The following is a 12,838-nucleotide window of genomic DNA, read 5'->3' as shown; positions in this document are numbered from 1 at the left end:
TGGAAATACTAAAAAAAATTATTATAAAGTTGTACTTTGGACTAAACTATGTAGAAATGTTAAGCTATGCTATTGCTAGTTATTTTATTTTCAAGATCTGAAGTAAAGTATCTTCTTGTGCTTTCGGTATGGCTATAAATGTCATGCAAGATGGATATCAATTTTAAAATTAGCAGTACATGTTTCTATGACCTGAAAACTGATAAATAAAATAATATTCAAAACAAAAATACTACTTTGAGAAAAAGCAATGCTTTTAATTTTTCCTATGTTTTTTTTTTTTTTTTGCTTTAAGCCAAATTGAATAAAACCAGAAACATAATTTCTCACTTAATCCAATATAATGGACACAGTGTTTTCACTTTTTTTTTCAGCGTAGTCTGTTCATGATTGCAAAGGATATTGACGTGTTATTCATGAATGTGCACCCAATGGCTGTCAGTATATTAGTGTTTTAAATGTAATGTGATCAGAAATTACAATCTCATCAGAATTGGGTGTTAGAACTGGAGTCAGAGTACTGATGTGAGAGTCTGTGTGGTCGCCTGTGGGGAATAATGACATTATGGTAGCTTTCATAGCCAAGTAGTATCAATGGGTCTCCGGTCATCAGGATCAATATTTCAAGTGTGCCTTAAGGAGACAAAGTTCTTCTGGCCTGTCTTTCTCTCTATTGCTGACTCTCTATTCCCTTCTGTCATTCCCCTTCCCCTTGTCGTCCATCTGGAGTTGATCAGCTCATTTCCTGACTAGTGTTACAGTGAACAATTATCTTCAGATCGGGAGACAACGGGACTTGAAAGACTCTGAGTAGCAGGGGGCCGAAGAGCAGATGAAAAAAGGGGGCACATGTGTCCCATCACCTTAATGAAATCAACCTGACCATCCCGGAGCGGCTCCCTCAGCTAACACGACGCGCTGTCACCACTTACTTACCCCTCCACTCACACCAAACCGCACGACAAACACACTCAAGATGACCTGTCACATCTAATATACACTTAATTATCCAGCTCTCAGAATGGCATGACTAATTGGCTACTTCTCTGATTCGATGACTTGCGGACTGAAGCATAACGAATCGGTCAATGTTTTCTAAGAATTTAGAATACGTAGCAACATGGACGGGCATAGATTGCAAGTCATTCCTGTCAGTCTATGATTAAGTGGAAACTGTCCACAAAAACAAGCAAAGAATTGCTCATTTGCAGGCCTGCCAATCAATTAGATGGCAGGCAGTAAACCACTAAAAGTTCTGCTCTTTTTTTTTCGGAGGGCGCATGCCGGGGCAATGACATTTGAACTTGTGGGCGGAGGATTCCTGACAGACCCCTGTGGCAGTCGGCTCCTACTAAGGGTCCGTTCTAGCGAGAGGACTTTTGGGGAGTCCCTCCCACTCTTGACTTGCCCCACTGCGTCTGGCGTCTCTCTCTCATTAAATGCTGTTGGGGTCGGAGGCAAACGTCTGCTTGGGCTAGGGGGCAGGAAGGATCACATTAATGAAGGGGACACCCGCTGTCCGGGTGTCGGGTGACATGGCGTGCCCTGTTTGTGTTTGGGTCTAGAGGGTTTATTGTGACTGCACTGCATTGTGACTTCATTCTAATTCCTTCAGCGTCCAAATTTGGAAATCTTATTCTGCAGAGTTCTTGAAGGTGAACCGACACCCTTCAGGTCAACAATGAGCCCAATTTAAAGTGGTGGAGGAACTTGAGAGAATATCTTCGGGGGTAATTCTTCTTCACGCTTTGCTGTGGCAACTGATATTTTTTTGTACCGTTCCCTGCATTTAAAAAACAATTACGCCAAGCTAGGGCTTCGAACTAAATTAAAAGCCTGTCTCAGTGTTGTAAACCTTCCTCATAAATCAAGGCTTCCGTGCATTGCTCAGTCACTGTCTGTGAGAAATGAGAGGTCGCAAAAGGGCCCCTTCATTTACTTGTGGGCGTCTACATGGAAACTTTAGTCATGAAGGTTGGTGAGTCATGAACCCTAATGGCTTCATCGGTTCAGGGATCTGGCATGGCGGCAATCTGTGATTACAAAGCATGGCGCATCTCCAGGGATCCAGTAAGAGGACCCAGAACCAGGAAGCGGACAGTCTTAAAGTTGTTTGTTTGGTCCTATTTTGTAGGGATGTTTCACATCATCGCAAGATTTTTGGGATATTAGGTCAGTTTGTTGTGCTTTGAGAGAATAATACTGCAGTGATGATGACTTGTGTATTAAGTTTACGTAAAGCTACAATAAGAAAGTATGCCTTGATATGAAGAGTTCTGATGCAAACCTCCCTAAATCCATCAGACCTCATTTTTTGTAAATGAACATTTTCTATCAGGCTCATCTGGTTAGCTTGAGAAGTTTCATTTTATTAGTAATGATAAGGTTATTAGCAAGTAAGTAAAATATTTTTTTTTTTTTCAAAAATGTCTCTTCAGACAATTCTTTGGTTTTTAAAAAGGTAGATTTTCTTTTACGTCCAAACCAGTTAAATCCACTTGTGCTTGTTTTTGCAAAAACCTCTTAATCCACCTATTGTAACAAGACAGTGCAATTGGATGAAAAATCACTACAGATGCAATTAGAAATTATTTTACCAAACATAAAAACACACACACAAACCACCTGAAGTTAAAAACACTGCAGTTCCGCTATGTTAACCCCTGATAAACCAGGCACTAAGCTAAAGGAAAATGAAGGAAAATAAAGATTAAAAACATGTGATTCGATTCCCGCCTTCTGATTGGTTTTTGAGACCCTGCTGAAAAATCCAGCTTAAACCAGCCTGGTTTTAGCTGGACAGGCTGGGAGATGACCAGGTAAAACCAGCTTGACCAGCCTAGCCAGGCTGGGAGCCCAGCCAAAACCAGCTATGTCCAGCTAAAACTAGGATGGTCAAGCTGGTTTTAGATGGTTTTAGCTGGTCACTTTCCAGCCTGACCAGCTAAGACCAGACTGGAAATGACTAGAAACCAGCCTGGAAGTTGCCAAAACCCCTCTAAAACCAGGCTGGTCAACCAGCTAAAACCAGCCAACCAGCCTGGGCTGGTTTAAGCTTGATTTTTCAGCAGGGGATATAGCGGTTTTGATATTGCTGTCAAAGGCAAGTGGCGTTTTCAAAGGCAAGTGGCGTCAAAGAGGCTTTTGCCAACAAACTGTTATTTCTGAATGCGCTGATGCTGGGATTTGAATGATTTTAAGCAAATATATTTGTTGAACATGTACTACGAGCCTAAATCATCCACTCAATGCCATTAGCTCATTTTTGGCGGAAGTGGTGTTTAGCGGCTTTTGCATCTGAACTCTTCGTGGATTTGTCTGTAAACCATCACAATCCTTTAAAGGGCACCTAGGTTACCCCTTTTTTCAGATTTAATATAAGTCTTTTGCGTCTCTAGAATGTGTATATAAAGTTTCAGATCAAAATACCCATCAGATTTTTCATTATACCTTTTACAAGATGCTGTTTTATACTGATTTCCAGCAGGGGGTGGTTTTGCCGTACTGCGCCTTTAAGACGAGTTTTTCCCGCCTACTGTTTCTACATGCCTCCTCCCTCAGCTGCGTCAGACAACAGACAGACTTAAAGGAAGAAGGTCTCACGTAGCGTTTGTGAGATACTACAGTAAGAACTAACCTTTACTAATCAGTATTGTGAAGTTGCATTGATGAGTCACACACAGTATCGTTACAAAGTTGACGCACGTGCACACACACGCGCACACACACACACACACAGATGCACACCACAGATGACACACACACAGGCAGGCAGGCAGGCAGGCGGACAGACAGAGCGCGCTTAGCTTAGTTAAGGCTAACCTCAAGTACTATGTGGATATCTGTTATGCTAATGTACAAAATAAACCTGATTTAACTTCCACAAACCAGGATTGAAGCGTCTTCTTTTATAATTGTTCTGACACGCGGCTGTGCTGATGAAGTAAAGCTGAAGTAAAACGCTGTAATTAATTACACACAAACTCTGTTTTAAAACACTTTAAACATGTGAAACTTACTCTATCACATTTGATGATGATTGCTGATCCTAGCGAACAGAACAGACCTTTTATTCCCGGTTGCTTTGCGTATGTCTGCCTGGTCTTGATGACATATACACGTGACTACCGGAACATGTTAATGCGCGCAGCTGTCAATCAATTCGGTGGGTGGGGGGATCGCACACCTATGTAATGGTGCGATCGATTTGAAAACAGCTCCAATTGGCCGACTCTTTTTTTGTAGTTAAATTGAAAAAAAGGACTGGGTGTGTTCATATCACCCCAGTATGACGCTCTATACACTATACCAGGGGTCAGCAACCTGCGGCTCTAGAGCCGCATGCGGCTCTTTAGCGCTGCCCTTGTGGCTCCCTGAAGCTTTTTCAAAAATGTTCAAAAAGATGGGGAAGGTTAGTATATATTTTTGTTTTAATATGATTTTTATAGGAAGACAAACATTTTTAACGTTTTCAAATGCTTCAAAAGTGTGTAGAATTAATATTTAATTTCAACATTTCTGTCAACGAAGATTTGTGTCATAGCCTGCGACACAGGTTTCTATCAGCAGGGCGGGATGCCAGGCAGGTGGTTGTTGTAAACAAACCGGGAGATAATAAAGTATGGAAAACCGTTCACAGATGGTGACCAACCACTTGATTTTAGTGGCTGTTTAATCATGAAGGCTCATTATGTATTTGTAGCCAACTTTGTCATTTTTATAGTAGGCTAATATAGCTACTATATATACACATACAGCATGTGTTTCCTTCATTATAAGGCTTATATAAGGCTTTACATTTTTTGCGGCTCCAAACATATTTGTTTTTTGTTTTTTTTTGGTCCAATATGGCTCTTTCAACATTTTGGGTTGCCGACCCCTGCACTATACCAACACACAGATCTATCTAAACAGCTTGAAAAGTAGATTTTTTACCATAGTTGCCCTTTAAAAAAGCTTCAAAAGTGTATAAAGGTAACATACCGCATCAGCGTAACACGCAATCCTTTCAGTTCTTTTTTCCAAAACATCACTTAGTCAGCAAGTATTTATGCTCACAGAAAGGTAGACTTGCACAACAGGGAACCTGTCATGTGTTGAGTGAATCATTTTTTACATTACATGATAATTTATTTGCCTCTAAGTAATACCTTCCTCCCTTGAGCTAATTGAAGCTGGCGCCATCCTCCTTTAGTGGGTAGCAATTTTCTCTCATTACAGCAAATGTTTGCTCATAAGAGAAGACTCCGGAAGCCTAATAAGGTACTAATAAAAACAAAGCGATGACAGTTGCTGTCACCTGTGCCAAGTATTTTCATGCAGTGTAATTAGCGAGACAAGGCTTGTGATCCTTGTTCAGTGAGTTATCCAAGTTCAAAGACAATAAATACGTTGAAGAGATTCACATTATATTGCACTTTGACACGTACATCTATCTTGAGTTTTGAAACTCCTCGTGTGTTGATTATGCTGTTTATAGTAACATTCAGTTGACAGAAATCCTATTGAGTAAAGAAAGATAGATATCATCAGTCATCAGGTTTAATTTGGTGTGTCATAGCGTGCAAAACTGCGCAAATATATTTGCGCAAACAGATTGTTGCATTGAAGGAATCTAAATGCCTTCTCGAGAATTCCTACACTGCAGTGCTGAGCTCGTAATTAAAATGCTCAAGGTGTGTCCAAACATACCAGAAAAACCAGGAGCTCTCTTTAAGATATGTTCTGTACTCTCTGGAAAAAAAATCTGCCTCCGATTATTCCTAAAGGTCAAAAAGATCGGACAGGAAGGAAAAAAAGGATTTGTTGGTCAATCTCAGATTGGTGTGTCCTAGAGGATAATTTTCTGTCTCTTTTAAATGCAGCATTTAAGGCACAATAGCACTTCTTCTTCTCTCTCTCGTGGTGTGTATTTCTCATATGCCTCCTGTCAACTCCTATGATTCTCAACTGCAAACGTATGTCCTTCTCATTTATCACTACAGTTCAGCCGTCTCTCTCGGTCCATCTACGCAAAGAGTTGGATTGTGCTCAACAAGGTGCCTAAGGGCAGGGGCGTGACGTCTGAGTGTGTGCATGCGTGTGTGTTTGCGTGCGTGTGTATGTGTGTACAGGGAGGCGACTCCTCCTGAGTGGAGCCGCTAAACTGCCACAGTTTCTCCCCCGAGGAGAGGCGCCTTTCATCTCCCCGCTCACTGGCGCCTTCACAAACCTCAGATTGTCTGTGAAATCACCCTGCTTAATAAACGCGCTGAGGCTCCTGGGAACGACAAGCTAGCAGAATCTCACCCTGCAGCATTTGTGCGCATACAAACACACATAAAGACCAGTCCAACAAGCAGCTGATTGCTGCTACAGCTATTTATTACAAAACTAATTTTAAAAGAAGAAGAAAAAGAAGAAGGGTGATGTTTATTTTAACTGTGATTGCCCAAAGTGGGCAATTCCCCATCCAAGACGAGACTAAAGTAATTTATCTCTGTTAAATGCCTCGTAACTGTACAATGTCTCAGCCTTAGTGTCCACAACACATGATGGATACATTTCCTTTCTCTCTCTGAGCGCTAATTTGTTTTACTTTGAAACTAACTCTTGTGTTTGAAGAGTAAACACCCTAATGCTTTCGTTAGCAGCTTACCCTTGTTGCCAGGAACAAATGCTTTTTCCAAGGAGATTAGATGGCGTGCAAAGGAACTAGAAGACAACAGACGGCAAAAGAACTTTTAAGCAAATAATCACACTTCAATTTATACCTAGGACAGTAATGATACATTGCATTGTAATGCCTCAAGCGCTGTTTCTCGTACGAGTCAGGGCTGCAGTTTGGTTATTATTTTACAATGCACTGTTTGTAGGGCTTAGAACATACTTAAAGGGGCTTTAGGATTTTTTTTTTTTAGACATTAATAACTTTTTTTTTATCAGCAGCGTGTGAACAGCTTGCATTAATTCATTAAATAAAAAGACCAACTTCTTTGGTTGTATATGAATGTAATCTGATTTTATGTGAAGGCTTTTTTTTTTGGCCGAGAAAAAAAGAATTATCTGTCAATGGGCTATATGCACAGCTAATGCTTTTCAGCCAATGATGAACTTCCGGTAAGAGCTTTATGTGACTATTTTCAATTCCATAAGGTTTCTTTTACAGCATCAACATTATAATGTAATTCTAATATATTCTGTTACATAAACTAAAGCATCTACTTGGTGGTTAAAGCATAAAAAGAGATGAAAGACGGTTTAAACGCAGGCATCGTCATTAACGGCAGGCTAGCGCAGAAATTCATCAAATTTATTTCTAAATTTCAAAGACAGTGCAGGAAATCATTTAATGCAGTGCTACTTGTTTAGTCTGGTACCCACTTTATATTGTAAGTCAGGCAGACAGTGAAGGTCCAGTTTTATACCTTAAACGCAGCGATTTTGTATGGGACGACAATTAACTGGAAGCCCTAAGGCTGGCGGACTTCATTTAAAAGTCTATGTGCATATACCCCCTAAGACACCCATACCTAGAACCTCTCCTTTACTCTGACACATTAACAAAAAAAAACAAAAAAAAAACAAGACAAAAAATACATTTTTGTACTAAAACCTTTATCGATATTTACATATTCATCTAAATCAGAGATGCCCAAACTAGGGCCCATGGTAACCTTTGATTCCCATATGAGAATGGTTTATGTAACCTTCTATTAGTTGTAGTAATTGTTGTATTATATCTATCTAGTATAGTATTAGTTCATTGTTTCATTGTTAAACTACAAAAACACTATATGAAATTAATTGGTTCAATATAAATGGTGTAAATTTATCAAATTTATTTTGAAATAGAAATGTTTAGTTTAAAATAAAAAAAAAGCATACAACGGATAGAGGAAAATGCAGACTTTAGTGAGTGAATTAAGGCATAGGCAGATTCTGTTTGAATGGTGTATTCAGCATTGAACTCCACTGTGTTTTAAATATGATTGTTTATGTTTTTATTGGAAAAAGTAAAAAAAGTTACTACTGCATACTGCATTTAGGTATTATGATTTAAAATAGTTAGATATATTTATCTTCAGCCCACGGCTATTAACGATATTTGGTTTTTGGCCCTTCATACAAAAAGGTTTGGGTCACGCTGATCTAAATGCTGCTTTCAACCTGCTTGGATGGAGACTAAATGTGCATCAACAGCACATCACATCAAAAAAACTAAACAAAAGCAAAACAGAAGTGTCTCAGTAGTCAGTATATCTTATGCAAATGACCCACTACAAAAATAAAATAAAAGTAAAGTAAATAAAAGGTTACTAGAGGTAAGTCATGGTGACTATATAAGACGTGGTCATAACACGGACAATTTACAGCTGAAGTCAGAATTATTAGCCTCCTTAGAATATTTTTTTCTTTTTTTAAATAGCTCCCAACAGAGGAGAAAAAAATCACAGTATGTCTGATAATATTTCTTTCTTCTGGAGAAAAAAAAATCTTATTTGTATTATTTTGGCTAGAATAAAAGCACATTTACATTTTTTTCAAAACCATTTTAAACTCAACATTATTAGCTCGTTTTAAGCTATACTTTTTTTGGATAGTCTACCGAACAAACCATGGTTACACCATAACTTGCCTAATTACCTTAACCTGCCTAGTTAACCTAATTAACCTAGTTAAGCCTTTAAATGTCACTTTAAGCTGTACAGAAGTGTCTTAAAAAATATCTAGTAAAATAGCTGTCATCATGGCAAAGATAAATTAAATCAGTTATTAAAAATGAGTTATTAAAACTATTTTGCTTAGAAACGTGTTGAAAAAATGTCCTCATTAAACAGAAATTAGGGGAAAAAATAAACGGGGAGAGAGGGAAGGGTGGTGGGGCTGATAATTCTGACTTCAACTATATAAGCCGTTTTCATTTGACTAATCATGATGTATTGAGCTAAAGTTAGTTTTATATTCACACATTCGATCAGTGACATCTTGTGACATGCTCCCTATATTGTTTACCATGGTACGTTCAAATACTCTGTCTGATATCACACGTAATAATGACTTCAAACAACATTAGCACTATTTAATTCATTGTGAACAATGTTGTACTTTGATAATCATTGGCTGCTAATATGATTTTGCTATTTAGAATTTGCGAAGAATACTTTTCCGAAAATACATTATTAAGGAGAAAGTCTGAATGTGTGAATATAAAGCTAACCTCACCTCAGTCCATAATGTTACCAGCATTGGTGGCAAAACTGGGGTTATACAAAAGGTAAACACACACAAAACATGTTACTGCACTTTTACTACAACTAATAAAACCATGAATAATATTCATAAGGGTGGCTAACAATAAGACCCCACAACATGTCACATAAAGTTGCAAAGAAAACAAACGGTCATGTTCGCATTGATTAAACAGACCTCAACTGAAGACTAATATCTGTTGGCGTTTGTTATAATTATATTACCCATTACAGAACTACAAACAGAGTTAAATAAACTTTAAATAAGTTTTAACTTCTAGGTCACTGTAAAGAAGCGATTTATATTCATTTATCTACATTGTACACCTCTGTTTCATATCGAGGCATGGTTTCACTTACCAAAAGTCCAGAATCTGTCGTGTCATTTAATGACTGACATTTTCTTGCAGACTCCACAAGCCAATCACGAGTATTGGTGCGCGCTCCCCAACTCAGCGGCGCTCTGATTGGCTGAAAGTTCTATTGTGGCCGCGTGCTTGAAGGCATCAAAGGCTTCATGCCCTTTGCATGAGACGTCAGTGCGACTTTGAAGTTCGGGTGTCCAAAGGCAAGTCGCGAGGAGGATGTCCGCGTCCGCGAGCCTGAAGGAATCAGACGGAGATCGGGACATGGAGCAGCGCAAAACCCAAGTGTCAAGCCATCCGTTCAGCGTGGAGTCTCTTATTTCTAGCCACAAAACCAATAAGGACTTTGAGAGAAGGCGAGAGGATGTGTCCAGTCAGTTTGCGCAGACTGAGATCAGGGATTCTTGCGGTTCGGCTGGAATACCAAAGCACTTTATGCTTCAAACCTCACCCGTCAAATCCGAGTCCCCTGAGCCGGATGACTGCACATCATGGGTTATGAACTCTAGATACTCGCAGACTCGTAAGAAGTTTACCTTATATACTTTTGCATTTCCCCACATATTTTAAACTATGTACATTGCAAAAATGATTCTCTTACTTAGATTTTTTTGTCTTCTTTCTAGTCCAAATATAAATAAATAAATAAATAAATAAATAAAATTCTTAAATCAAGCATTTTCTAGGCAAGCAAAACATATTTTCTTGTTTTATAATATGCCAATATTGAGTGAGTTTTTCCTTAAAACAAGCAAATAATCTGCACATGGGGTAAGCAATCTTGTTTTTCCTTTTGACATACAACTATTTAGCTTGTTTTATGGAAAAACTCACTTACTTTTGGCATAGTATTTCTTAAAGCAAGACATTTTGTTTTGCTTGTCTAGAAAATGCTTCTTGGTTAAATTTTTAGATATTTGGACTAGAAACAAAACAACAAATTTAAGAAAGAAAAGCATTTTTTGCAGTGTATATTTATTATAAAAATTATACGCAACTTGGTTTAGATATCTGCTTAATTTATATTTATTTCCAAAGGTAAAACAACTTCAGATTATGTCTTATGATAACACTTTAGTTTGTCACAACTCATATGGTATTCACAAACCATTAACTAACACTACTAGCTTAACAAACCTGTAATTAGCTGTTTATTAATAGTTTGTAAGGTAGAAGTTAGGTTTTTGGTAGGATTAGGGATGCAGGGTATGATTATTCTTTATAACTACTAATGAACAGTTCATATCTTAATAATAGGCAGGTAGTAAGCCAGTTGTAAATAGGATGACTAGCTATTTTGCAAAGTAAATATTCGTAAGAAACAGAGGGCACTTAAATTTTATGGATATTTGTTTTTCACTTTTAAATGGAAACATAAGCCTACTTCTCTAAAACAGTGATGCCTTGAGAAGTTTCAGATTACATTTAGGGAAAGTTTGATTTAATGAAGATCATAACACATTCAAATGAAAAAGTTCACTATATATATATATATATATATATATATATATATATATAAATTAATTTTTCATGTTATATATATATATATATATATATATATATATATATATATATATATATAATTAACAATTATTACATTTAAGTATTTAAGTAAAGAAAACAGCGAAACAGACACACAATTTGAGTATTTTATAACATTCAAATGCACACATTGAATTGCAACTTAGGTGTGATACTGTTTAAAATTTAGATGATATTTTATTTAGATTAAATTTAACTATTTTTACTAATGTAAAATATAAAGGAAATTAATTATGTTTAAAACTTATGTTCAATAATTATAACAAGATTCACTCCTTTTTCTTATTCCTTTTGTTTATTTTTTATTTATTATTATTATTGATAAATTCTGCAATATAACACATTGTATATTGTTTATGCTGTGATGCATAAAAAACACTTAATTAAATTCAAAAGTAATAAAAAAAACATGAGCTTCCCTTTCCCGTTTTTTTTTTTTTCTCCAAAATATTTAAACAAAATAAGCATTTCATCTTTTTCAAACCTCATTTTAAGTTTTTTTTTTTTTAAATATATATATTTCCTACAGGCCAGGAAAGTCCCTGTCCTCTCCGCAAGCACAAGACCAATCGCAAACCCCGTACACCATTCACCACCTCACAGCTCCTTGCCTTGGAGCGAAAGTTCAGACAGAAACAGTACCTGTCCATCGCAGAGAGAGCCGAGTTCTCCAGCTCCCTCACCCTCACAGAGACCCAGGTCAAGATCTGGTTCCAGAACCGACGGGCCAAAGCCAAACGTCTACAAGAGGCAGAGCTGGAAAAGCTCAAGTTGACTGCCAAACCTGCCCTGCACCCCAATTTCAGTCTGCCTCTTCCTCTTGGGACACAACTTCATTCAGCGGTCTCTCTCTATGGCCAGTCGTACCCTTACCAGAGGCCTTTATTGCCTGTAGCTCCAGTGGGGCTTTATGGGACACCTTTAGGGTACAGCATGTATCACCTCGCATGAGAAGAGCGCTGAAAACTGGACTAGCGGACATACCTGTGGATGTACAGAAAGACATTGTTTACAATGCCCAATGCCGAAAAAAATAACCCACAAGTTGCTAAAGATTTCATAATGTGCCTTGCCTTCAAGTCCTGACTTGAAAAACGGAACATTTTAGCTCCGTCTTCACTGACTGACAGATCACATTTTACCGTATGGATGGATAATTCTATTGCCAAAACTTTTGTGTATATTTTTGTCATACGTCTTTATGTAATATATTGTAAATCTAATTATTATTATTATTGTTGTGTGTGTGTGTGTGTGTGTGTGTGTGTGTGTGTGTGTGTGTGTGTGTGTGTGTGTGTGTGTGTGTGTGTGTGTGTGTGAAATATTGGATGAGTTTAATGTCCACCACATTTTATGTTGATGGATTTTTTATACTGTAAAAATTTGTTTCTGATGGAATTTCCTTTCTAGGCATTGTTGACATACCTGTAGTCATGTTTTCAACATAGTCATACTGTTCGAAAATGATTAAATGACTAGATGTATGATTTTATATACGATAAACGCATTGATACATTCACACTGAGAAAATGTACAAAAGTTAAGAGGTTCTTTTTTTTTGTGTTTGGTTTATTTTTAAATATACAGTCCGAATTATATTATATAAAGGCTGAAATCATCCATAGCCCAGGCAAATTCTAACTTAAAGTTACTTTTATTCAGCCAACTTTTTTGAATGAAATGACACGGTTAAAATATAAA

The 12,838-nt window shown here is 37.5% G+C and overlaps 1 protein-coding gene across 1 annotated transcript in view; it reads left to right on the top strand.

Moving 5' to 3' along the window:
* Positions 1–12,631, top strand: part of msx2b (muscle segment homeobox 2b) — a 28,762-nt gene extending 16,131 nt beyond the window's left edge. Inside the window, 2 exon segments of the mRNA NM_131276.3 lie at positions 9,641–10,118; positions 11,667–12,631. Of these exon segments, the coding sequence (NP_571351.3) occupies positions 9,815–10,118; positions 11,667–12,088 (726 nt within the window). The 5' untranslated portion in view covers positions 9,641–9,814 and the 3' untranslated portion in view covers positions 12,089–12,631.
* Positions 12,632–12,838: the final 207 nt, after the last annotated feature.

This window comes from Danio rerio, chromosome 21, assembly GCF_052040795.2.
Source record: "Danio rerio strain M-AB ecotype USA chromosome 21, GRCz13ab, whole genome shotgun sequence".
In the NCBI taxonomy this organism is placed as follows: domain Eukaryota; kingdom Metazoa; phylum Chordata; class Actinopteri; order Cypriniformes; family Danionidae; genus Danio; species Danio rerio.
This window is presented reverse-complemented; position numbering and strand designations above follow the sequence as displayed.